The sequence below is a fragment of the Alternaria ethzedia genome, assembly GCF_023757985.1.
Source record: "Alternaria ethzedia strain BMP 0044 chromosome Unknown scaffold_42, whole genome shotgun sequence".
NCBI lineage: Eukaryota > Fungi > Ascomycota > Dothideomycetes > Pleosporales > Pleosporaceae > Alternaria > Alternaria ethzedia.
The window spans coordinates 74,743-101,679 of NW_026056235.1; the positions used below are offsets into that span (position 1 = coordinate 74,743).

The 26,937-nt window shown below is 46.7% G+C and overlaps 7 protein-coding genes across 7 annotated transcripts; 3 read left to right on the forward strand and 4 right to left on the reverse strand.

Moving 5' to 3' along the window:
- Positions 1–1,330: 1,330 nt before the first annotated feature.
- On the forward strand, positions 1,331–3,232 carry J4E87_010048 (uncharacterized protein; the record flags this gene model as incomplete). The annotated part of the gene is made up of 2 exons (XM_049381622.1): positions 1,331–1,547; positions 1,602–3,232. The coding sequence occupies 2 exons, from the start codon at positions 1,331–1,333 to the stop codon at positions 3,230–3,232; spliced, it is 1,848 nt and encodes a 615-aa protein (XP_049228618.1).
- Positions 3,233–3,661: 429 nt separating this feature from the next.
- On the reverse strand, positions 3,662–5,177 carry J4E87_010049 (uncharacterized protein; the record flags this gene model as incomplete). Its single annotated transcript, XM_049381623.1, has 3 exons — positions 3,662–3,739; positions 3,800–4,565; positions 4,618–5,177. 3 exons carry the CDS (start codon positions 5,175–5,177, stop codon positions 3,662–3,664), a joined length of 1,404 nt encoding a protein of 467 aa, XP_049228619.1.
- A 7,766-nt stretch (positions 5,178–12,943) lies between these two features.
- On the forward strand, positions 12,944–14,350 carry J4E87_010050 (uncharacterized protein; the record flags this gene model as incomplete). Its single annotated transcript, XM_049381624.1, has 1 exon — positions 12,944–14,350. One exon carries the CDS (start codon positions 12,944–12,946, stop codon positions 14,348–14,350), a length of 1,407 nt encoding a protein of 468 aa, XP_049228620.1.
- A 704-nt stretch (positions 14,351–15,054) lies between these two features.
- Positions 15,055–16,079, reverse strand: J4E87_010051 (uncharacterized protein; the record flags this gene model as incomplete). The annotated part of the gene is made up of 2 exons (XM_049381625.1): positions 15,055–15,461; positions 15,533–16,079. 2 exons carry the CDS (start codon positions 16,077–16,079, stop codon positions 15,055–15,057), a joined length of 954 nt encoding a protein of 317 aa, XP_049228621.1.
- A 4,223-nt stretch (positions 16,080–20,302) lies between these two features.
- J4E87_010052 (uncharacterized protein) lies at positions 20,303–21,400 on the reverse strand (the record flags this gene model as incomplete). Its single annotated transcript, XM_049381626.1, has 3 exons — positions 20,303–20,769; positions 20,818–21,294; positions 21,343–21,400. The coding sequence occupies 3 exons, from the start codon at positions 21,398–21,400 to the stop codon at positions 20,303–20,305; spliced, it is 1,002 nt and encodes a 333-aa protein (XP_049228622.1).
- Positions 21,401–21,599: 199 nt separating this feature from the next.
- Positions 21,600–22,168, reverse strand: J4E87_010053 (uncharacterized protein; the record flags this gene model as incomplete). Its single annotated transcript, XM_049381627.1, has 2 exons — positions 21,600–22,001; positions 22,058–22,168. 2 exons carry the CDS (start codon positions 22,166–22,168, stop codon positions 21,600–21,602), a joined length of 513 nt encoding a protein of 170 aa, XP_049228623.1.
- Positions 22,169–24,220: 2,052 nt separating this feature from the next.
- J4E87_010054 (uncharacterized protein) lies at positions 24,221–25,723 on the forward strand (the record flags this gene model as incomplete). Its single annotated transcript, XM_049381628.1, has 3 exons — positions 24,221–24,305; positions 24,973–24,984; positions 25,533–25,723. The coding sequence occupies 3 exons, from the start codon at positions 24,221–24,223 to the stop codon at positions 25,721–25,723; spliced, it is 288 nt and encodes a 95-aa protein (XP_049228624.1).
- Positions 25,724–26,937: the final 1,214 nt, after the last annotated feature.

Consider the following 26,937-nt stretch of genomic DNA (forward strand, 5'->3'; position numbering starts at 1 on the left):
ACATGTTCTTAAAGCTTTACTAGATATGTAGCGTGTTGCTTCAGTGTATGAGCTTAGATAAGTGTTTACTCGTGGATGAAAAGCCGAGAAGAGGTATGCGATGCGCGTTCAAGAAAGCAGATGTGTGCTTTAAAGAGCCTTTGAAGGTTTGCGAGTGACAGCGCGGATTCATAACGCAGAAACGATCACGAGAATCATTAGTCAATGTCTATTATCGGGGTACAGTCTCCGTGTGAAGGCGACATGTAGTCTTTCGATTCCATTTTGTGAAAGATCTCGTAGGTCTTGGACCACCTCGTAGAGGGTTGCAGCCTACGTTACCTAGGCAGGATAACGGTAAGCAATGGTGAAGACGTAGCGTCGATTTAGGCGTCAAGGTGTTTAGACATTCTCCTTCACATCCACAGTGATACCTCCTGCCTCAACATTAACGAGATAAGGAGATGCGATGTCGTACGATCCAACAGGTGGTGACGTGGGCGTATTTAGGTAAGCTTAGATCTCCTGGCGATGCAATGAGACGCACCCGTTCTGTCCACACAGCCGCGCTGCCCAGATGTTTCACGAACGCGCGCATATTAAGCCACAGATAAGCGCGAGCACCATATTGTCCATCGCCCCGACAAACGTCTCGTAAAGACGTCGCTGGGTCAGTCACAATGCCGTCAACCGGGTTGGCGGCGGGGTACATGCAGCACTCTCTCGAGGTCCGGAACCCGTATCCACTCCGTCACCTTCCAAGAGCAAGTCAAGCACGCCCAAGAGCAGCTAACACGCCGTCGGACCCAACAGCTAGTGGCTTGACTTTGCTTGTTTATCGCGGCGCACGATGATGTCGAGGTTTTGGAGCTGCCTAATCCAGCGTTAGCGCGACCGTTTCCGCAGGCTAGAGCAGTTCCCGTCATATGCCCTTGCTATCATGCCAACTTCACACCCCGCCTTTGTGAACATCGCTATTTGCGTTATCACACACCACGGACGAATCACGACGCGCGATGGACAGGCCGACTGTTCTTTTCGCCAGCTTGGCAACGCTGAGCTTGTCGCGATGAAGAGATTGTCTAGCCTGACTTGTACCGCACGCGATAGCAATCCAGTCAAGGCTGTTCCGACGATACGGCGATCGACATGCATGTACTATGCGCTTTACTATCGTCCTTCCAGATGGGGCGCCCTGCCCTAGGGTCGCCAAGGTACTATGAAGCTGTATGACGCGAGTCTGGGCGGAGCTTCGCAGGAGCTTAAATAGCTGGCAAGGCTTGCTTGGTGGGACTGGGCGTGCGCGTTGTTGTCTGCATCTGTTTCTGAGACGCCTATACCAATTGCTACAATGCAGATCTTCGCGACTGTTGTGTTGGCTGCTGTTGCCGCGCGGGATGCGCTGGCTTCGCCGATTCAGGCCCGCTCGCCGTATGTGGTTAAGGAGACGCATTATGCGCCGAGGGAGTGGACGAAGCTTGAGAGGTCGCATGGTGGCAAGACGATCCAGCTGCAGATTGGTCTTAAGCAGGGGAGGTTTGAGGAGCTTGATCGCCATCTTCATGAGGGTATGTTTTTTTGATTCAGAGGTATGCGGCGGCATCTGAGCTAATGACGTGTAGTCTCTGACCCTGACCACGCCCGCTACGGTCAGCATCTGAGTGCCGACGAGGTCGATGAGCTCGTTGCACCTAGCTCTGAGACTCACGACTTGGTGCACGAGTGGCTCGCCGAGAGCGGAATCGACACCAGCAACCTGGGCTACAGCTCGGCCAAGGATTGGGTCATCGTCCATCTTCCCATTGAGATGGTAGAGAGTCTACTCGACACCGAATACCACAACTACAAGCACAAGGATGGCTCTGTTGTTGCGCGTACCACAGCCTGGTCTCTCCCGCGCCACCTACACGCTCACATCGACACCGTCCAGCCCACCACATCCTTCTTCCGCGGCGCAGCCCACGCCGCGACATTCGTCGACGAGGCTGTCGAGGTCCCCAAGAGCTACCACACACCCCAGAACTCGTCCATCTCTGCCGTGTGCAACGTAACATCCGTCACCCCAGAATGCTTCCAGACCCTCTACAAGACCAAGTGGTACCACACCAAAGCCAGCCGCAAGAACAGCATCGGTTTCACAAACTACCTCGGCGAAATCCCCATCCGCCCAGACACCAAAATGTTCCTCGAGAAGTACCGCCCCGAAGCCGTCTCGCAAGCCTACGCCTTCAAGCAAATCTCCATCGACGCCGGCCCCGTCCAAGACGGTCCCTTGACCTACAACCAATCCACCGTCGAAGGAATCAGCCGCGAAGCCAACCTAGACGTGCAAGCCATATCCGGAATAAGCTGGAAAACACCCATAACCTCCTACTCCACCGGCGGCCAACCCCCCTTCGTCCCGGACATCTCCACGCCCACAAACACAAACGAGCCCTACCTCGCATGGGTAAACTGGCTCCTAACCCAACGCTCCATCCCGCGCATCATCTCGACCTCCTACGGCGAGCCCGAGCAAACCATCCCAAAGAGCTACGCCGAGCGCGTGTGCCGTCAATTCGCTCAAGTGGGCGCTCGGGGCACTACCCTCTTTTTCTCGTCTGGCGACCGCGGTCTCGGCGGCACGGATACCTGCTACACCAACGACGGCAAGAACACGTACCAGTTCCAGCCCGCGTTCCCTGCGTCTTGCCCGTACGTCACGACTGTTGGTGCGACCATGAACTTCGAGCCTGAGGAATCTGCGTACCGCCCTTCCCGCAATACGACGGCTGGGTTCCGCGATTTGTACAGTAGTGGTAGTGGGTTTAGCAATTACTTTGCGCGTCCTTGGTATCAGGATAAGGTTGTGCCTAAGTACGTGAAGTCGCTCGGCGACACCTACGAGGGGTTGTACAACAAGACCGGCCGCGGCTACCCCGATCTCGCGGCCCAGGGTCTGTATTTCGCGTATTTCTGGAACGGAACTGAGGGCACTATCTCTGGTACTTCAGCCTCGTGCCCGCTGACTGGTGGTATCTTTGCGCTGGTTAATGATGCGTTGTTGGCGGCTGGAAAGCCTGCACTGGGTTTCATGAACCCGTGGTTGTATAAGAAGGGATACAAGGGCTTGACTGATATCACCAAGGGATTCAGCCGGGGTTGCAACGTTGAGGGCTTCCCGGTTACCGAAGGTTGGGACCCGGTTACTGGGTTCGGTACTCCGAACTTCCCTAAGCTTGTTAAGTTGGCGGGGGCGGACTGTGGGTATTAGTTCGAAGATGAAGGTAATAAGGCGTGTAAAACCTATTGGTAAAGAATGGGTTCATACGAATGAAGTAATGTTGTATAGTAACTTATTGTTGAGTATCATGTCATGTATCATACAGTGATCATATCGCAATCCATAAACGCGTGCTCCTTCTTGCATCCCATCCACGCCCCAACGCCGCGGTAATTGACCAAGGCATCGCTCACAAGGTAGCTGGGGTTACTTTTTCCTATTAGAAACTGTTATGGAACCAATAAATGACTTTCTTCAAAGCCACTTTTTGGTTACATAACAGTTTCTAGCAAGAAAAAGTAACCCCAGCTACCTTGCAAACCCCGGTGATCCAAAATACCTCAGTATGATTCGACCACCGGTCCGCCGTACCAACTGCCGCAGTCTCCACCCCTCCATCTCTTCTCGTACCGTCTCTTGTTACTCCGCACCGTTCGAAGTAGCGACATCGGGGTTGGGGTAGTACCACGCAGCTACGGCTACGATGACGTAGACGATCTGTTTGGATTCGTTAGCAAAAGCGTCCTGTCACCAGTACTCAGACAAGGATAGACTTACGATAAGCATAGCCCCCTCCAAATAGTTCGACTCTCCGTCCCTCAAAAAGTTGCCCACAACCACAATAGCCAACACCAACAGCACAATCATGAAGATCTCAAAGTTGAGATCCATATCCTTGCCCATTGCCCATCCGACAAGAACCACAAGAGGAGCATTGAACAGCGCAGTTTGGATACTCGGGCCGATGCAGTGGAAGAGCGCGAAGTTGATCTGGCCATCCCATGCCTCGTCGATGGCAGTGAGGTGCTCGGCAGCTTTCTCAACGAGCGGCAACATGATGAGACCGAGGAACTGGTCTGGCACGCCATTCTCGACTACGTCTTCGATGCGCTCAACGAGGAAGACGGCGAGGAGCGTTACGATAGCCAGGGAAAGGATGAGCGCGACGACGCATTCCGTAAACGTGAACTTGGGCTTCGCAAGATCTTCATGGTGGTCGAGATCAGCGTGCTCGTCCGCCTCAAGGACTTCATCGAAGAGCGAGTGCTGGGAGCGCGCGTTGTACCAGATGAAGATGCAGAAAGCGATGATGAGGAGGATCGACGTCACCTGACTGATTCTCAAGACGTTGTGCTGCAGGATCTTCTCGGTGAACTCGTGGTGCTTGGACGCTTTTGCGACGGCGGAGCCTTTGAGAGCGGAGTAGTAGGCGGATGGAATGAGCAGACCGAAACCGGCTACGAGGAGGAGGCCGGAGCCTACTTCGCTGATGGAGGCGTGGAACTTTTGCGACATTTGGCGAAGGCCGCCTACGAAGAAACAACTAGATTTCGTGTTAGTACATGTAACACGCGTGTTTGCTTCAGAGTGCTTACAGTCCAAGACAAAGCAGCAAGTTGGTGATAATCGATCCCAAAATCGCAGCCTGAATAACCGGAATGAGATTACCATGTTCACTCGACCCATCCTGAGAATGGTGCTTGGCAATCAAGATGATGAAGAGAATGATCTCTACAATCGAACCAAACGCAGTCTCAATCAGGATACCAGACACCTTCGGCATCTTCCTCGCAAACTCCTGACCCGCGAAGCCCAGCAGATTAGCCACAGGCACCATGGCAATGTAGCTAGTCGCGAAGATAGCAATTGGCATGCCCGGCGCGGCAAAATGCAGCACGATGGCTACGATGACGAAGGGCCAGAGGAGGTTTGTGTATTTTGCGGCATTGCTGCCAGAGCGCCAGGCTACGTTGATGAAGTGGGATGGGTGGAAGCCCTTGCGCCCGCTTTCGCCATCGGGGTGGATGTGCGAGGGGATGATGTTGTGCAGCAGAGGTGTAGACTCGGTATCATTGTTTGAGCGGCTGTTGAAGTGGTCGGATAGGACGCGCGAGACGTTGTGCGAGTTGTCGTGGCCGTGGCGGGCGGACGACATCCTGACGGTACCTGGTGGGAGGATTCCGGGTATTCGGGAGTGAGGAGGGCTGTGGTTGGCCGAGGGCCGGCCCTGGAGCTCTGTGCAGCTCTTGATTGGCTCCCCACGGTAACGTGATGGACCTGAGGTTTGTTGAGTAGCTCAGGCAGTCTCGCGTCGATGATGCGAGATGCGATTGATGCTTCGTCCTGCGCAGAGCAGTTGGGATGGAGGAGCTGAGGAGCTGAGGTACGAGGTTTTGCGGAGAAAGCGGTGACGCGATTCGCGACTGCCCAGACGCGGCTGGGGCTGGGCATTGGCTGAAAAACAAGGCAGGATCGTCGCGGTTGGACGACGTGTCAACCTCCTACATCTTCAGCCTCCATGATCGACGAATCTACACGTCGCGATATATTGTCGCAAGGAAACCGCATCTCTTCTGGATCGTGATGACACGTAAGAGAGGGAGTTGACGATGGAACCGCGATGGCAATGCACAACTACCCTGGCGAGAGGGCTGTGCAATCAGACTGACCTTCTAAGAGTACAGCGCAGGATGCCGTACCATCTCACAGGACGATCATGCATCGCATCCTCTGATGATCTTGCTGGGTAACAAAAAGCGTTAGCAGAGTTCTCGGATGGTTCTCGCATGCCTCGTGGAGCGCATCTTGCTAACCCCAGACTCGCACTCGTGGTACAGCTCCTGTCGCTACCGCGGAACACATCGGTTGCCTCTCAACAGACACCGAGTAATTATGCCCCTCGTCCAACTGAGATGCGAGGGTTGGAAATCAAAATCCAGGACTAATGGCCCGTGCACTGTCTTTCGGCTCAATGGTACAGTCACCGGAGCCAATCTCTGACCTTTGCGACGTCTGATTTGCGGATACCCTCGTGGGTGAGATGCGATATCTTGCGTTGGAGGTTCGTGAGTGGCTTGTTAATCACTCGATGCCATCACTAAACATACTCCCAAGCCTTGGGTACCGCGGTAAGGAATCCTCTCAGGTAAGTAGTCCTTATACATGCCACGTCATTGGCTAATAGGCGCAAGCCTTATTGTTAGTAGTAAAAATAACGTAGAAGACTAAAAACAGTTTTTACAGAGATATTTTATTAGCTATAAAGCTGTTTTACAGCTTTATAGATCTATATTATTACGTAGAGAGTTCTAAAAACGCTACCTAAATAGAGGTATTATTTAAAAAATAAACTAAACGCCTCTATAACTAAGGTAACTAGCTTAAAATTACCTAAAGCTACTACTAAAGCCTACTATACAGAACTATCTTACTAATCTTATTAACTTTATTAATTAGAATGTAGAGCCTCTTATAAATATTATAGAGACTCTCTATAATACTTATAAGAGTTAGTAGAACTATAAATAGTATAATATAGAATATAAACTTACTAGTAGAGCTTCTAATAGAAAGTAGATTATGTAGAAAGAGAGCGTTTTAGAGCATGTTAGAGTTAAAGCTAAGCGTAACACTAGTACTACTATAGTTATAGTAACTAGAAGAGATAGTTAGCTAAGCTAAAATAGACTACTAAGAGAGCTTATAGCTCTTATAGAACTTAGGTTATAGTATAGTAGAATTTTTATTATCTTTTAAATCTTTCTTAAGCTTAATATACTTACGCTTTTAAGAGGTAGTTTTCTTCTCTAGTTTAATATAACCTTCTATAAAAGTATTAATAGAAAACTATAATAGTCTAAAAATCTAGAATATATACTATAGATAGTGTAATAAGTGCTAGAAGAGCTCTAATAATAACTACTACATATTCTAGAAGCTAAACTCTTAACTAAAACGTAACTAGTAAACTAACTACTACTATATTTATAAGAACTACAAATAATATAGTTACTTTTTCTAGTTAACTAGATTAGGTAGACCTTAATATTTATAGTATAATCTAGTTCTATAAAGTTAATAAAATAGTTTATAAAAGACATTTTTAGACTAAAATACATACTCTAAATCTTCTATATATTAAACTTAATCTTCTTATAGAGGTTAAGCAGCCTCTTATCTCTCTTCTAGAGTATATCTAAAATATTCTTAGTTAGCTTCTTTATCTATCTAGTAGTAATATAGATTAGTTTTAACTAAACTTTTAGATTCTTAAGATTACGCTTAGGTATCTTATTATCTAAATTAGAGTCTAAATAAAAGCTTTCTAGCTTACTAGACGTCTTAGTAGTAATATAGGCTTACCTTTTAGAAGTTTTCTTCTCTACTAGGTTATTAGCGTTAGATATTTTAGACTAGAAAGTAGTAGTTATAGACTAAAAAACAGGTATAGTAGACTATAAAGTAGGTTTACAAATAAGATAGAGTAGTTATAGAATAGATTAGTAAAGTTTATAGAGCTAGAATCTAGAGAAATATTAGTAAAAAGACTAAAAATTAGATATTTACAAAAGAAAAAGGTATATAATAATATAGAAAACACTAAATAGACTATAAAAACAGAAGAGATAGAAGAGTAGAATATTCTAAAAAAAGATAGACTTACTAAGCGCGTAGGTAATTTAGAGTAGAGAATAGAAGAGATAGAGAATTTAGAGTAGGTAGAATACTTATATAGCTTATACGCTAGAGGCTTAGTATAAGAAATAGCTAGAAACACGTAGTAAAGATAAGTAAAAACTAAATAATAGTAAATTTCTAAATATTTATCTACCTAATTAGAAAATTACTACTAAAAAAAGTAGGCTGCGCTAAGATAATAACCTAAATCTATATAATAAGCTATATTATACACTACTATAATAGAACCTCTCTATAAATAATATTCTAGACAGCACGCGCCTAGCTTATAACACTAGAATCTTCTAGTAAAAGAACTAAAAGTTCTATAAGTGTTATTATACGTAATATAGTAATATATAACTAACTATAAGTAAAGACTATATAGTAGAGATCTAGCTCTATAGTACTTAATAACTAACTCTAAGACTTATTTATAGTTATAGTAAAAGAGAAACGCACTAGAAACTAAATCTAGTTAACTTAGAATAGAAGCTTATCTTCTATAAACGTAAGTTTTATATATAGAATTAACTACAACTCTTCTATAAAGTTACTAGCTAAGATTCTAGCCTTAATAATATAAAGACTAATTTATAAAACTATAAGCTAAGTTCTATTATAAAGCTCTTAGCAAGAATATAGATTACGTAATAAGATAATTAAAGCCTCTACCTTAAGAGATAGCTACGTAAGAAGAAGACTAAAGAGCTTAAAAGACTATAACACCTCTTTAGAAGGTACATTCTAAGCTGTATAATTCTTAATCTAAGCTAAATTAGAAGATATAAGCTCTTTTATAGTACCTAGAAAGTCTTATAAAATATTAGAATTAATTATAGCTACGTTATTATTCTAGATAGCTAGAATAGCGTAACTCTATAACGCTATATAATCTATAGTAGCCTACTAGAGTAACTTAGAAGAAAATACGTAATTAATAAGACTACTCTTACTATATATAATAGTTAACTAGCTAGGTAATAGAACTATTCTATCTAACTAGGTAGTAGCTAACATACGTACCTAATTAGTAAAATAGGTATTTTTATCTTCTAAGAGCACTTATATATTCTAATAGAGATAGTATATAGAAAATCTAGACTATAATAGAAACTATTATAAATACGCATTTACTATATTAGACTACTAGCTACGCTTTATAACTAGTAACGTCTAGGCCTAGTCTCTACTAGTAAGAAATAGAAGACTACTAAAGAGTCTATTACACTAATAGATATTCTATAATATCTAATCTACTATCTTAAAATAGTAATAGTACTATATAGAAACCTTATTCTAGATAACAAAAGTAGTCTACTTTAGTAACTAACTAAGATCTAAATTATAAAATACACTATAGGTTAATTTATTATATATTTAGATTAGAATCTTAAAATAAGAATAAGTAGTACGCTTACTAGATAATAATAAAGCTATAATACTAGAAGACGCTACGTAAAGTATAATTTTGTCTATAGAGTAGTAATATATATAGATATAGCGCTATAAATACATCTTTCTAGTACCTACTAGACTCTATATAAAGAAATAGACCTCTATAGAGATAGCTATAATTATATCTATTATATCTATAAAAACGCGTTTCTAGTTATTATTAAGTCTATTATAAAGGTTTATATAAAAGTTAGACTACTCTACTATATTATAATCTAGTTTAGACATAAGAAGTAGATTAACAGAACTATTACTCTAACTATACTATACTATAGGTAACTAGAAATTAGTAATTCGCTTACCTAACTTCTATAACTACTTATCTAATAGATATAGACTATAGTCTAGATATATATCTATAGCTAAAATAACTTATAGAGCCTATATATAAGCCTATAAATTATTATATATATTATTATAGTTAGTTTTCTATACTATAGATAGGTTCTCTATAGAACCTATTAAGAGCGTAGTAACAAATAGTAACTATAATCTATATCTAGTAGTAAATATAGCTACTTTATAGAAGTATATAAGCTAGTTACTATTATTAATAAGTAATCTAAGAGTATTAGCAGCAGCCTAAAATATAGAATACTTAACTAAATTAATAGTATAAAGGTCTTAGAAGCTTATTAGCCTATAAATAATAGTTAGTAATAGCTATAAGTAGTACTACTTACTCTATACAGAACTACAAAAGTACATGCGCCTAATAGTAAACTTCTACTACCTAGAGGTCTAGACTTTCTTAGCTATATTCTATATAAACTACTAAGAAAAGTTCTAATATAGAATAGTATAGCTATATATATACTAGTAATTAAAGTTAAAAAAGGCTATAAGCGTTGTAGCGGACCTATTTAGAGCGCGCGCTAAATCTAGCGTAGTAGTGTTCTTCTAAAATAAAACTATTTACTTACCTAGAAGATATATAGTAAGTAAAACTATAGAAGAATACTTTTTATAAACTAGAAACTCTATAATACGCTAAATAGTCTTAGATAGACTAATATAATAGCTACTAATATACTATATAATCTTATTCTAGTCTAAAATAGTTAGGTTTACTCTATTAGTGCTCTTATAAATATACTTATAGACGTATTTAATAGCCTTAATTATACTATAAACCTCTATATTAATATAGGCTGCGTAGTAATAGAGAAGCTTAGAGTTATATAAAATAATCTAATAGTTATTAATAGTAATGTTAGCTCTATAGGCCTTAATAGTAAGCTTACGTCTATTCTAGTAGCGCCTGTATTTAGAATACCTATTCTTATTTACCTTTATAATAGCTAAATACAGCTTAGAAAACTACTTAGAATAGACTAGAAGCTATCTGCTAGGCTACTATACTATATAAGAGGCCTAAAGATTATACTTACTATATAGCCTATAAACTATGTATTTCTTTATAATAGCTATAAGTACTCTAGTAGAATTATTCTCTATACTTAGAATCTTAGCTAAAATATACTTATTAATATAATCTAAACTTATAAACTTATTACGCTTGTTTATAGGTATAAAAAATAATAAGTATATATATAGTAAACTCTATTTCTAATACTTAATTATATATATATAATCTATATATAGCTTAAAATAACCTTATTATAGCTTATAAAGTAACTATTATAACTTTATATAGAATATACAAGAAATAATATTAGACTAGTTTATTCTAGTCTCTTCTTAGCAGAGCTTATAGTTAACTTCTAGCTAATATCTACTAGCTATAAAAGTAATAAATAGCGTAGAACGTCTATATTTACAAATAATAGCTATAGAGTTCTAGTAACATTAACTTATAAACTAAGAACTACTAATATAGAAAGATAGTAATACAAGCTAAGTACTAATAGAACTAGAAGCTTAACTATCTACCTAACTATCTACTGTAATAGCATCTACAACACTACTATATAGTTTAGAATAGATAGTCTTCTAGTTATACTTAAACTAATTTAGACGTAACTAATCTAAAATAGCCTAAACGTTAATAACCTACTACTAGAATAGTTAATAATACTAAAATAGAATAGTTCTCTAACCTTCTTACAGGTATAAATAATAGTAATAAAATATATATATAGTAATCTTCTTCTATTTCTATCTACTACCTTAATCTATTATATTTATTTTAGGTATCTACCTTTTCTTACTATAAAGAAATATTAATAGGTACTCTAATAGTATATATAATAGATAGTAGATAGATATATAATATAACTAGTTAGAGTTATAGACTATAAGCACTACTAATTAAACTATTTTACTAGTAGTAGCGTCTAGAAAAACTAGTCTAATCTTATTAGCGTGCTATATATTCTCGCAATAGTAATCTATACCTTCTACTAGCTAAACCTTAAGACCTAAAGTTAATATAATTTATTAGTTATTAACTACTTTATGTAAACAGCTTCTAGTAGTCTTGTAAATAGAAATATATAGATTATTAATCTTATGTAACATAGTTAAGATACTCTAGAATACTTTAATTCTTAAATCTAGATTACGCTTCTAGCGCCTAGTAGCTATATACTAAGAATTAAAAAAATATAGTTACGTGTACGTTAGTAGCAAATTAGCTAATACGTTAAGAGAACTAGAATAATAATATAGTACTCTATAGATAGTAAAGACCTAAACGCCTAGAGCTATAACACCTCTATTAGTTTATTAATAGTCTAAGAATATAAACGTAAACAAAGTGTTATACGCGCGTAAGTTCTTATAGAAGTTTTATACTTCTAGATTATTCTCTTATAATAGCTAGTATAGGTAGTTTAGTAGTGTATAGAATAATAGAAGTAGAACACGCCTATTTTTATAATAAGAACTAAACTATAGTTCTACTATAGATAAATTTAACTTCTTTTTATCTATCTAGTAGAGTACGTAGTAGAATTTGTATTAGAATATCTATAGCTCTAGATTATTATAGTTAGAACTAATTAGTAAAATAAGTTTATCTCTCTATATAAGACCTATAAGAACGTTTTTAGATAGTAAGTTATTAATATTATTACTATAATTACTTATAGTTAGAGGTAGCGTGCGCTTATAGGCTAATAATATAACTAATACGTTAGGTAATTTAGTGTAGTAGCGCTAGTAAGATAGCTTATCTTATAGAATAGAATTAGAGAACTATCTTTAGGTAGCGCGCGCTTTATAACTATTAGTCTATATTTATTAATAAAAAGAGCTACGCAATTACGTAAGAATACGTACTACTTTATAGCTTTTATATAGCTAGAACGCAGTACTAATATAATTAAGTATAAATTTATTCTCTAAAAGGTAGGTCTTATAGTTGCAACACTAAATTAAGAATAATAGCTAACTAGTAATAGGTTTAAAAGTCTACGTAATAGCTAGCGTAGTAGCGCGTCTACGTTATTACAAAGCTATACTAACGTTTTTAGTAAAGAGTAACGTAGAAAAAAGTCTAAAATTAAGCTACTCTAATAATAACTAGCTACATATAGCTCTAATCTAGCTGCTAACTACATATAGTTAATAAACATAGTAGTATTAATAAGAATCTTAATGTAGCACAGATAAAAAGTAGCATGTTATAATAATAACTATAACTATAATAGGCTATAATAAACTGTTAGAGGACTAAAAATAAAGGTATTACTAGCGAAAGGTCGCTTCGCGAAAATTACAACCTATGCTAGGCCGCTTCGCGGAAGTTAGAGACTCTGTATTGTATTGTTAGATTTCTGAACTTGCTCTGTTATACAAAAACCTCATGGCTATTATTTTTAAATGGACAACCCCACACAGCCCCCAACGAACAACGCCATCCTCATGACCACATCCCCCGTGGCATGGGGATTCCACGGCAACTACGAGGACTTTGTGAAGAATGAACTGGTACCCGTGGACGACCCACCCAACGATGGAAACTGCGCTATTTGTCGGCTTGATTTCGCCCATCAGGACCAAGGGCAAGAGGTGCCATCGGATGAGCACGTCTTTGGAATGACGACCCAGGCCAGAATTCTTGCTGCTGCGCTCGCCGCAGCAACGGTCGAGGAAACTCCCCCTGGAAACGTCGTACAAATTTGGAAATGCAGTCATTTCTTCCACAAAGACTGCATCTGCACTTGGATTGACGGAGACGTCACTGCCACGGCCGCTCGTCGATCATGTCCACTATGCAAGACCGAACTCGTTCGGTACGACCCCCTAGCCCGAGCCAGAGCCGTATACCGCGAGATTCTTACGCATCAGGAAACCATCAATGGGTTGAACGTCGTATACCGCAATGCCGCTTCGATGCGCGCAAAGATGCAAGGCCTCAGGATAGACATAAACAGGCTCAGGCTGGGGTTCAGCCACGACCCCTATGCTCTATTGACGAGCTCTAGAGATAATATCCGCGTCCGACTACGAAATCTCATGCAAGCAGCTGGTATCACGGATGAACGATCCTACCTCGACCAACTCGATCAACTCATTATGTTTGGCGGTCACAGCGTTCGTGACAGCGTAGACCTAGTGTACCGGTCCCAGCTCAGCACGTCCGAAGCAAAATTCGAAAGTCAAAAGAGGGACATACTAGCTCGTCTCCAACCCATCTACACGAAGCTCGAAGAAATAGAGCAGATCCTCAAGGAACTGGCCGAGGTGCTATACCAAAGCTGGGGCTACTCCCCCGCACACGCATCTGCGCGGCTCCTTGAGGACTTCGGCACCGCTGATTCTGATGAGATGTTTCCTTGGCTACTGGATGCGCTCAATGGACAGTCTAATGTGGAGATCGACCTACATTTTGTTGTTATAGATGCGGAGTGGATGCGCAAAAAGGCGGCTTGGACTAAGAAATGGTTGGACCCCGCGGAATATGGTGTATCGCCGGTGAATGCGGGAGGAGTGGAGGACGAGGGGCTTGAGAGTACGGCTGGTACGGCTGGTACGGCTGGGGAGGGAGGTGGGTCGGGTGTGGTGCACGTTGAGGATGTGGAGGAGCTGGGTGAGAGTCATCATCAAGATCGAACGGGAGAGAATGCGGGTGTTGGGTATACTGAGGACGGTGAGGAAGAGGAACAAGACGAGAGCGTAGTGTACACCGAGTACGTGGAGGAGCAGGAGGGTGAGGAGCAAGATCAAGATGAACTCTACCATGACATGGCAGAGATGCACTTGGGCTCCCAGCCTCATGAGTTTTAGCCATTAAGGCCCAAAGTCGGTTCAGCAGCGTGGTTGTTTAGTCCGGGTCGTCGGGGTGAGAGAGGAAGTCGCCTAATCAGGTTAGCGTGCAAACGACTATGTTTCCAAACACTGCCTCCGTTGCCTTTTCCCACTTTCGCGTCTTCACATCAACACTTGCGAATCGATTGCTTTGAATATGGTGCAATCACCAAGCGGTGGTCAGGTGCCCGCCGACGACGGCAATGGCGATGCACTGCGTCTCTCGCCTCGAGCCGCACATCTTGACGGGGCGCGTGCGTCTGCCACCAGTCAGCGATCTAACAACGGCGGCAATCTATGGAAGCAATTATGCCCCAAACCAAAACTTGCATGCGATCCGAATGGGCGAGTCAATCCAGATTGCCAAAAGCTTCAACGCAACGCCGGTCCATTGTCTCACTCACCTCAAGCCACTCCACCCCAAGACATGACGCTCACAACAAATGGCTCGTTGAACATGCAAGCTGAAGGCAGTGTATCAGTCGTATCACTACGAGAGCACAGACGCATGAGCGAGCAAGGTGCAGCAGGATACCACATAAAGACAATCTGGAGTCAATAAACATGGTGTTTGCCGACTACTAAGCTCTTCATGAAACCTGTTTTGATACGTGCTGGTATATGGTATCCATCGTCTCTAATGACACACGAACTTCCACTCATCATGCCCCCCATGTATCCTCCTACGCAAGCACAAAAGACATACCCGCCACCCCCGCCACCAGCACCACCATACCCATGTCCCTCCCCCAAGCCAACCCCGCCGCAGCACTCTCATCATCATCACCATCACCGCTAGGCTGATTAACAGACTCAGCAGGCACACGGCTCCCCTCAAGCACATTGTCGGGCGCGATGCAGACAACACTTGTCTTCGCCTTCCCGTTCGCAACGGACGCGACGACAACAGGATGGGGACGAGTGATGTACTCGTCGTACATGGTGAAATTGTCCACTTCGTGGTCGTAGCTCGAATTGCCAACACCGGCGGGACCGTAGCCAACAAGCGGGGCTGTGTGGTAGTCGGATGGAAGTTGGACGCCGGTTGGGGGGACGGAACAGGTCATGTTTGTTGTGTTGAGGGTGCCTCCTGTAGATGAAGTGGGTTAGTAAAGCATCTAATGCAATAGAAATGGGAACTTGGTACTAAACCCGACGTACCGATCATGCCCATGCTACTCGAGAAACCCGATCCACAAATTTCCTTCATCTCCGTTTCGTTCAAGTGCGGTGGCGGGCATACGAACGAAGCGCGTCCGCTGGTGCCGTTGGTCATTTGCTCTAGCGCGTCATCCGGGAGCGTCAATTCGCTTTCCAGGTAGTCAAGGCATTCTTGCGGTAGTACGCCATCGCAGCCGCTCTCGTCGTCGCCTTGTCTGACATTGTCGACGCCATGGAAGAACCACACGCAGGTTTGGTCGAGACTGCCAGCGGGAGCGCTGAGGTACACCATTTGCTGGGCATCGAATGTCCTGCTCCACCTGTCTGGATCGCGGAACTCGCCGAATGTGACGGAGATGCGCAGGTCGGAGACGTTTGCTGTGCCGCTGCCGTTTACGGGGTATTCGTAGTGGTCGCCTAGACGGTTTAGGTCGGGGCAGCTGTCGGAGCTGGGGTGGATTTCGCTGCTGTTCTGGGCAAGGGCTGAGGTGGTTAGGAGGGATGCTGCGATGAGGGCGCTGCTGAGTCGGGATGATCGTGGTGCCATGGTTGGAATGTGTTTGTAGAGGTCGTTTGGTATTGAGACTGGTGACGATTACGTAGAAGAACGAGGGCGTCAAGTTGTTTTTGTACATCCTAAGGCCAACCACTCTGTTGCCCTAACGGCTGTGCATCGCCCTGCCCAGCTTGACGTCACATAGTAGTCAGCCTTGTTTGTTTCGCTGTGGTGCACCAGGACGCCTAATTATGTGTTGTTATTCGCGGTCGCGGCTATGCGATACCGACGCTAAACTTGCGATTGACGTAAAAAGGTACCACAGGAATCAGCCGCCAAGTCTGTGGTCGACACGCGATGCATGCTCAGTCAGACGTTTCAGGGACTTGTACAGATCGGGGCCGAAATGCTGTGACCAGGGCGAGTCGAATGGCTTTGCCGCATGCCAAGCTGGATGTTACGGCTGGGCTTTACCCACAAGGCACGCCTTAACCGTCGATACTAATCAATTGCTGTTTCTGCGAACTCGGGTCCGGATGCGCATCTAGAAATTGCGTTGATCCTGTGGGCGACGATTCGATGGCTAGATCGCTTGCGGACATCATTGTGCTTTCCATTGGATGTGGTGGTACCTGGCGCTCGCGTGACGTCGCAGTTCGGCATGCGGAAAGAAAGCTAAGTATAGCTTTCACCGCCTGGTTCTGGTCAGATTCGGAATTAGAAGGAGCAAGTGAGTAAATAAAGTATAGCAGAGCTGCATGAGCGCATGATTGATGGGAAAGCGATGCCATCAAACTCGAATGTTGAAGTTGATAGGATACATGCAAGGAGTGAGGTGCAAGGTCGACAGCGGGGAAGGCTTGACCTCGCGAAGTGCGGGGGGCGCTAAGACCGCCTTGGCTCCACGCGACTGGTCGCCTCTATCGCCAGAACTTCATCACTATCTCCCTATCCCACCTTTGATAAGCTCATCGACGCGCATAACAACTCGCAATCCCTAACATGTCGAGATTCGTGATTGAACATTTATTTCGAGTTGCTAGTGCGCTCTCAGAACGCTTCTATACTCCTCCAAGGCCAGCCGAAACAGCATGTCGCGCACGATCCGCATAGCCGCTGCACAGGTTGGCGCAGTCCATCGCACTGACATCCGTGAAAACACCATAGACCGACTCGTCCGTCTTCTCAATCAAGCCGCTGAGCAAGGCGCACATGTTGTACTATTCCCATAATGTACTTTTACCACCTTCTTCCCTCGTTATCTCATCACCAATGAAGCGGAACTCGAGTCGTTCTTCGAACATGGCGATGTGACTACAGCAGAAAACACAAGACCTATCTTCGAACGAGCTAAGGAGTTGGAGGTCGACATCTGCATCGGATTCGCAGAGGCCACAGATGACGGCGACCACTACAACTCCTGCGTCTATTATCACGCCAAGTCCGGATCTATTCTGTCGAAGTATCGAAAGGTGCATTTACCCGGAGACGTTGACCCTTTCCCCGAGCCCGATACCGTCAACCAGCTTGAGAAGCGATACTTTAAGCCGGGTAATTTAGGGTTCAACGCCTTCCGAGTACCTGGCCTAGTGGAGACCACACCTGAACATGGCGAGCCCATCTTCGGCATGATGATATGCAACGATCGACGTTGGGCAGAAGCTTGGAGGAGCTTGGGTCTCCAAGGCGTCGAAGTTGTTCTCGTGGGCTTCAACACGCCTGGCTTCGCTCCTCAGATGTGGGGTGCATCCGCCGACGTGAGTCCAACTGAAGCACGTGCGGAGGCCATCTTCCATCACAAGCTAGTCATGCAGGCCCACTCATACACCAATGCATGCTTCTCCGTCAGCGCAGCGAGATGCGGGTTGGATGACGGGAAGTACGATCTGGTAGGAGGTTCGACTATCATTGGGCCTGATGGAAAGATTATGGTTGAGAGCAAGACGGAGGAGGATGAAATCATCGTCGCCGATTGCGACCTTGATCGATGCCTACCAGGCAAGACGCGGACGTTTTACTTTGCGAGACATCGGCGAACGGAGCATTATGGTATTCTGACTTCGCAAACGGGAGTGGTCGAACCGCCGCGACTAGCACAATCGGAAAACGCGCATCATGAACCCAAGGCTACAGCGAGCAATGGTAACCGTAAGCCGCTGGCCTCCGTCACAGGCGCCAGATCTTCAAAGCACATTCGCATCCTCCTCTGCAACCCCAACACTACCAAACGAATGACAGACGCCTGTCTAGAAACGCTCAACCCAACACTCCCACCCAACGTCACCGTTTACGGCTTTACAGCCCCTAAACCAGCGCCATCAGCTATCGAATCAAACTTCGATAACATCATGTCCGCAGCCGCCGCCGCCCGAGCCATCATACCCGTTGCACATCAGTACGACGCCTTCCTCATAGCTTGCTACAGCGATCACGCACTCATAAAGGTCCTTCGTGAAGCACTCTCGCAGCCGGTAGTTGGTATCATGGAGACCTCGCTGTTCGCTGCACGAACGCTGGGTGGACGGTTTGGCATCATCGCAACAACACGACGATCGCAGTATACGCTGGAGGACTCTGTGAAACACTATGGTCTGGGGTCGTTCTGCGCTGGGGTGAGAAGTTGTGATATCGGGGTATTGGAGTTGGAATCGAAGCCTGAAGAGGAAGTGCTTGTTACCATGTGCGACGTAGGCAAGAGGTTGGTTGCAGATGGTGCTGATGTGTTGACGCTTGGGTGTGCGGGCATGACGAACATGAAAGCTGCTGTTGAAGAGGCGGTTGGAGGTCATGTGCGAGTGATCGATGGTGTGCTGGCTGGGGTACATCATCTGGTTGGTCTTGTTAGACTTGGGATGCAAACGGCTAAGAGCGGTATGTACGCGAGCGCGGAGATAGACAGAGCGAAGAGGCCATCGTTGGTGTTGAATGCGTTTGATACATGAACGCCTGCATGACATCCTCCCTAGGGTCGGTGTAGCATGAACACCACGTATATATGCTCGCTCAAGTCCAGCGCAACCTCGTAGTTATGCCAACATCATCTCTCACGTATTCAACCACCGTTCAACATCGACATGGCCGGGGAACAACCTCCCGAACAGCCTACGGCCAAGCCTGCGGCATCAGAATCCGACAACTTAGAACGCTTTGCCGAACACGTCAACGAGCGCAAGAGAAGGCGTAACCTGTGGGGTCAGTACGTGGACGAGCAGTCACGCAAGAAGTCTGACGGAGAGAAGTCTGTTCATACACCAGAGCCTTCTGCGTCTACCAACTCGAAGGCAACGCAAACTGATGATACGCCGTATGTCACAGAGCCGGACGTTGATAGCGCCACGGGAGTTGGTGACAAGGACGTGGAAGGAGAGAGCGTGAAGCTGGTAAACGAGGGTGGAGATGAAGATGGGTTTGTTAAGACGCCTTGTGTTGGTGGTGTGCCGGAGGAGCAGGATAACATGGATTTGTATGAGCCGTAATGCGACAACGATGAGATTGTTGACCGTCGACAGTCGATAGCTGATTGCAAGGCGTTTACACTGTCTATCATGGTCTACATGGCCGTTTGTACCCGCCCGTCACACTAGTGACGCTTAAGTTACGAATGACCACTGCTAATCCCGAGGTCACCCTTGCATATATAGTCCGCTTCTAATTCCTCTGTTATGACAATTCTCACTGCCCTACTTACACACAGCTTCATTGTTCTTACCAGTCCCTTATCGGATAAGAGAATTCGTAACATTTGCCGCAATGACTAACACATCTCCCACGAGGCTATGGGGGAAAGAACAGCCTCGTTCTGACTCTGAGAGGAAAGGCTCCCAAGGAGAATTTGGTCGGGAGACTGAAGACCCGAAAGAAGACCCGAGAGCTAAGATAGCTAGAATCACGATGGAGAGTCAAAACCAGAAAGCTGCGGACCCAAAAATCACTGGTGAAGAAGAGGAGCAGAGACGTATAGAAGAAGGGGACAACGGAGATCTAGAAGCAGAGGAAGGGGAAGCTGAAAACAGTGATGGGAGAGTTGGTAACGTGATGGACAGAGTTCGGGAATTGGAGCGTAGGTCGTAACGCAGTGACGCAAGCTCTTCCACTTTTACTTTAGCCTTAACCCAAGATTTAACACTCCCGCGTTTTGCAGAGCAACATATTGATACTTTTTGACAATAGCTATTCAGAGACCCTGCGGAGGCCTGTAGCCCTCCGCAAATTTGAATCCCGATCTTAAGACTATTGAGACATGCGCATAAGATCAAGCTATACATGCCACCTCTTTACCGGAAGTAAGTCGGCGCCGTAGCCTTAGCAGCCATCCAAGCTTCATCCAACGCCTTGACAACATCGTCAGGCAACGGTCCCTTCTCCAGATCCGCCAGATTACCCTCCAACTGCTTCAGACTGCTAACACCAATAATCACGCCATCATTTCCGCCCTTAACCCTGGTCTTCAACTCAGAGTGGTGGACACACCAGCGCAGCGCTATCTCGAGCAGGGTCAGGTCATGCTTCTGCGCAGCATCTTCAGCGATCTTCAGAGCCTGGAACGTGGCGTCTTTGAAGTAGCGGTCGCGGTACATGCTTCCGACGCGATCTGCTTTGGTGCCGAAACGGCCTTCGTCGGGCTTGATGTCTTTGGATTTGATCTTGCCGGAGAAGAGACCGCCAGCTAGGGGGTTGTAGATGACGATGTCGATGCCGTATTTGCGGCACGCTGGGATGAGCTCGGGTTCGATGGCGCGGGCTTGCAACTATTAGACAATGCTCTCCGTATGAGAAGATGAATACTTACTGATTGCGTTGTACATGGCCTGGTAAATGGTCGGCTTCACCCAGCCCCGCTCCTTGCAGATGTTGTACACCTCCGCAACTTCCCACGCAGCGAAATTGGAAAGACCCAAGTTGACAAACTTGCCCTGCTTGTGCAGCTCATTCACAGCACCGAGTGTCTCCTCGAACGGCACGGAATGGTCCGGCGCGTGCAGGTAGAAAATGTCGACACAGTCTGCGCCCAATTCTTTGAGACTAGTTTCAAAGTGTTCTTTCAGCCTATCACGCTTGTGGACACCAGCCTCATAAGGATACACCTTGGTGGCGAGAGTAAAGCCACGGTCCTTCCACCCCGCCTGGCGCGTCCATGCCTCTTGCTTGCCGCCAACGTACATGCGCGCCGTGTCGATCTCATCGTAGCCCTGGGACTGGAAGTAGTCGAGATGCTTGGTGAATTCGTCGAATTCAGTGATGCGCGCGCCGCTGGTCTCGTCGGGACCTGGGATGCATTAGTCATGGTGTTGGGGTGTTGATCGGCGGAGCGTACCGAATGTCATCAACCCGAGAATGACTCGGTCTTTGGGGTTCTGCGCGATGAGAGGCATCTTGGCTTTCTGTCTTAGTTGTGCGGTAGTACGAAGTAAGGATTATTGATGGAGAGCTTCACGCCTGCCGTCGTTGTCGCGAGATGACGACAGCGGGGCGCCCCACCCGGAGATAAAGACGCGGAGATATGCGGAAGAGCCGAACGAACCTTCTTCACTGATGGATGTCGATACACAAATGCTGCGAGTATCCCACTCCCTATTGCTTCGATTTGTACCTCAGTCCATTCCAGCGAAACGCTTCCAAGTCGTTATGAGCCTTATCTACGTCAACATCCTGGTCGCTCTCGAGCCTTCCGGGTTTAATCCACGCCCATCCCTTAACGAAGATGGTCTCCTCTGATGACATCCAATGCCAGATCAGAAGTACTGCCGCGGTAGTTGGTAGAGAGGCAGCCCAGTAGATGCCAAAGCTTGGCTGTATGACCTTTGGCCCGTCCCACTTGAGTAAAGGCATAGCGAAAAGAGTAGCGAAGAAGGTAGGAGGCAGAAAGATCATGGTCATGATCGCGATAGTCTTCATCGAGTAACTGTCCTTTCGTGCTGCTAGTGCGATCTCCTTGCTACTTTTAGCATCGTCACGCGTGAGTAGGTTGAATATCTGGAGTTCACAATCAGCTGCTGGTGCGACGTCCTGGATTGTTTGTTTCAACCTACTACAGCCTGCTGCGTGCGGCCACGCTCTTGGAGATAAACTGCCTGCAGCTCGCCCGATTTCGTCTGACCTTCCAACATCGATGCAGCGACAAGGATATTGTCCAATGGCATTTGAACGCTGGGAGTGCTCGAAGATTGCGCAAGCGTCGAATGAATTGATGACAAGGGTTGAGCTGATACAAGGTCGTTAAGGATTGCTCTTACAATGCAAGCGTGCCGGGAGACATTTGCAAGTGCCGTAAGTACGAATCCTAGCCGCTTAGAATGCTTCATTAGCTCATCCGTACTTGGAGGAGAGTCGTGCAGCACCTCATGCCATGCGCCATGCCCAGTGGTAACCTCTATGGATCGAATGCGGCCCAGGTTTTCGAAAGCAGTGCCTTCGATCCAACGGACCGTTTGTATGGCACACACGAAGGAACAGAAACGCGCGTCGCTTATAAGACCCTTGTGATGAATGATGGTGTCTATCACACTCTTAAAGATCTGCTGAGGATACTGGGAATGTTCTCGGGGTATGAGCACGGCTTTGGTGGTCGTCGCATGAGGGTCGTAAGTCCACAGCATCGTATACGACACGGTATGAAGATAGCAAGTATACTGTGTACCACCTTCCTTCAGTCGAGGAAAGAACCCGTATGTCGAAGACACTATCATGCCAAGCCAGTACGGATCATACCCGAAGTTGTCAAAGATCTCCAGAAAAGTCCGCTGGTCAATGGAGAGAACTCCGTCAAACTCGCGCTCCAACCTGATCAGCCGCATGGATGCTGTTGCTGTTTCGTCGCCGTTCTTGGGGATAGGTGTATTGATCTGGTCCCAAATCTCAGAAGTCTGGGACCAAGGAATGTCTGTCAGTTTGACAGTTGTCTCTACTTTCGGATATTGCGCCACAGTTAATAGCGAAATTCTAGCATCGTGTAATTCGGCACCATGCTTGAACTTTTGCTCTGACAGAAACCGCGCCCGCGCTTGCGTTCGTAAGCTGTTCATTGATGTGGATTCTCGCTGTGAGCTGAAGAGGCAGATTCAATGCAGCAAGCTGAATTGACCAGGAATTATGAGGTTGAGGAGCGTGCAGGCGGCGTGGCAGGGCTATTGAGTCGCGACAACATTGGGGCTGAGCCATTGCACTGCCTTGGTCTTCAGCTTCTGTCTCTATCATCCACTCCTTTCACCTGCATATGGCATTTTTGACCGTTCGACGTCTTTGCGCTCATCAGTGCACCGTATCTTGTGAACCTTCCGCAGGATGCGCGCGCGGCACGAGTGAAGATTAGCGTGATTACACAGCGTGAGTGGATTTCCTTCGGCGGGACAGCGGAATGTTTCCGACATCTGCTCGCGCTCTTTCCTCGTGTTGCATTCCATCCGCGATGTTCTCAGATCATCTCTCCAGTTTCTCTCTTGCATGACGCAACATGTTGTTAACGCGTGTTCATGCCAAGTCGCCATGCAACAGCCCGACACCGAACTGACAGGACTCGTGCAAGTGCGATCGGAACGAGTCGCAAGCACTTGATCTCGGGTTCTACCGCATCCCCACCTCTTGAGGGTCGATCAGCTCTGGCTCAGGCCCAGCTCTTCATTGGATGAGTCATCGTATAGCATGCGACATGTCCTAACCCAGGCTGCTCTCAATACTCCGGCGCCGCCGACATCGTTCTGATGGTGTCGGTCACGGCAATTGCAATATAGATTGCGCTGCCTTGCTTCCGAATGGTTCCTCGATTCATTGGAAACGCCACGAATTGGTTGGGAAAAGGTGTCTGCGCGCGACTATTGGATAGCTATCTCGGACCTACCAAGCCTCCGCGACGCGCGCGAACTGCTTGCAGCAAGGCGTCGAGGCGGAGCGTGTGTCTCGCGAACGCCGTCTGTGCTAAGGACGTGCAAAAGCAGGAACAGCACACTCCCGCGGCCGTGCAACCCTTGAAGGCGATGATGAGGAATGGCTGAAACCTTGCGAGGCATCGCAGCCAGCATTCACAGCTCGCTTGGGACGGTGGGGCGCTCTCGCACCAATGACGTCGCTGATGGGCCGATAAGGATAAGGAACCCAACATGTTGCAGCGCTCGGCTGGTCAGGCGGTCATCATCATGCAGCTAACCTGCACCATCATGCACCATGCTGCAGCTAGCAATGCCCATCACCCTCGCAGCATGGCCGAACTCTGCACCCAGGATCGTCCCGCAACCGTCCCGCCGCTCTTCTGTACAGCACAGGTGCCACGTAGCAGCGACGCAGGTACGCACAGAAGCCGCACACAAAGAAGCATAAACGTCGCGGGCAGATCGCTGCAGCTTATAAGACTGACAGCCGGCCCTGCGCTGGTGTTCCAGTGTTCTACACTCCATTTCACTGCAGACCGACATCTGCAGTGCGCCAGACAATGAGGCGATCAGCTGGAGCCCGAGGTGTCATGTGGCCCAGTAAGCCACTGTGTGCAAACTTACGAATCAGTCACTTTCTCGCACACCATCAAGTGGGCTGTGCCCTGATTGGAGCGCAAACCCTCGATACAAGGTACTTTGACTGAATCCTTTCTTGATTTAGCTTATGGCCATGCGTCTATTGGAATTTGGCCTCCACGCCGCGACTGCGGTGCACTTGCTCCCTTGCCCGGCCGGAACACTCTTTGTCTTCACATGATATCATAATTCTCAATCCGCTTCTCTCAAGTCTCCTTCCCTTGAAACGCTAGATCGTTCCTGTCTATTGGCTTGTGTCGCGCGTCTTAAGTATCACCCGCGTTCCCCCATCGTCGAATTTAGCTTTCCGAACTTCGGCATCTGCATGCATGCAGTCATCACCTCTTCAGAACCTGGATACTGGACTTGAACCTTGGGCGCATAGCGATCCGAGACTTGCATCTTGATCGCCATGTGTTGGTCTTTCAACTTTGGCTTTCCAGGCAACAAAAAGCGTAAGGACTCGTCGTCGTCGGATGAGAAGAAGAGGCGGGACCGACCGGCGGATAGCGCGCTTCATGGAGAGGGAAGGCCAGTTGCTGCAGAATATTCGGAGAAGCGCAGCTCCAAAGACTCGAGCAGAAGAAGAAGATCTGGTGACTCTACCCCGCGATCTCCGCGGTCACCGCGCCACGAAAGAGAGAGGGAGGAGCACCGTCCGCGATCGCAACACCAGTACGAAGATGCATACCGAACTCGCGAGAGACGCCGCTCTACCCTGGATGTCGAAGTGCCGCAGGTGTATCGCCGTGCAGCTGAGCCAAGTAGCGTCAACTCATCACAAGAGGCTCTGCTGAACCCACGCCCCCACCGAAGTCAACACCGTCGGCGGCAGCACCCAAAGCAAACGTCGCAAAGCACTCTGCGCGGGCGCGGAGCAAAACGCGACCCTGTAAGACATTCAAAATCGAAGAAAAACGTCCGACCTGAACCTTCTCGGGGGTGGTCACTGTTTGCGCCCTCCCCGCCAAAGACACCCAAGCGCGAACATCGCAGTTACCAGACCCTGGATTCTTCGCCCCGAAGCAACCGCTCATCCCGCCAGCATCGCTCCTCGACTGCATCTCAGACAAGCCCAGAGTCATCACGATCTCAGAACCGCCACCACCGTTCTCGTCAGCACGACCAGTCAGCTTCTTCTCCGCGCCAAGCGCGTTCTCGCACACCAAACACAACTGCTCGTCGCGTGCCTGACAGACGGTTCGCTGTACTCGCTGCCACCAACCAGGCGCTTGAGGAAGTCCGACAAGAAGCATTCGCGCAACCCTCTCCACCTCCGCGACGAGAGAGGCTGCGACGGTATGAAGGTGTTACTATCCCGACGTCGCAGATACCTTTTAATTGGGATTGCGTAAGCAGTTCGCAGGCCTCAGCTAGACCAAGCCATCGGAGTGGTGAATCGAGTGGTCGGAGACGGTCGCGTCGTTGATGTGTTCATTCATGAGCATTGCATCTCGCATCTCACTCAAGCACCTGGCCAATGCCGTCCCGGCAGACCCGGCAACAGACATGCCAGTGGCGCATTATCGCACATTGTGTAGCGATTATTTCCTTTTCTTCTCCGCATGTTCTCGATAGTCTTGTAGTAAGATACCCCCGGCATATCATCGGTAGTTCTGGGCGTTCGCATCACATCATTCGGCCCCGGCCTAGCACAGTCCATTTGGCGTTTTTTGGCAACACAATACCCCTGCATCACATATTCCCGCATCGCATGTAGCTCCCATCGTTGTAATAGTAGTATACATATATTCGCATTTTGAAAATCATCTTTGTTCTGCATTGCGCTTACCCTTCATTGGTGGAGTAATCGAGGCGCCCTTGTCATAGCACCTGGGCACCTACGCAGAATGCCACCACGTGACGTCTTTGCGCGGAACACAGCCCTGGTAGGTCTGTGATCACCGCAATGATCTGAGCACGTTGCAAGTCTCATATATACGCAAAGGTACGTTCATATGTAAGTATGACCATTGATACACAGCATGACCACCAACAACACCCCATACCCCATGTGCCATCAAATGTCCACTTCTCGGTTGGTTGGTTCGATGTCTTCGGTCTTCCAAGGTTGGTAACAGCAACCACGGTATCATCTGAACCACAAGTTCGCGAGATCATGTGCTCTAGGCGGAGATGTCGCTGCCTTGGGGATGGTCGAGGCCTCGAGAGACCGTAACTCAGCAAGAGCGGAGGCCCTGACGTCGAAGTCGTGAGCTGGGTTGCCATGGATAAACACGGCTCTTGCCTCGGCGACGATGAGGTGTTGCAGCTCAGTGGTGTGAGCGTGCTCGAAGACGGCCGATATGCCACATCGCGAGCCTCTACGAACACTAACCCCATTCCAGCATCCCCAAATCTATCCCTCCCGCTCATTGGCCACGGAGCATCTTCCTCAGTAACTCACA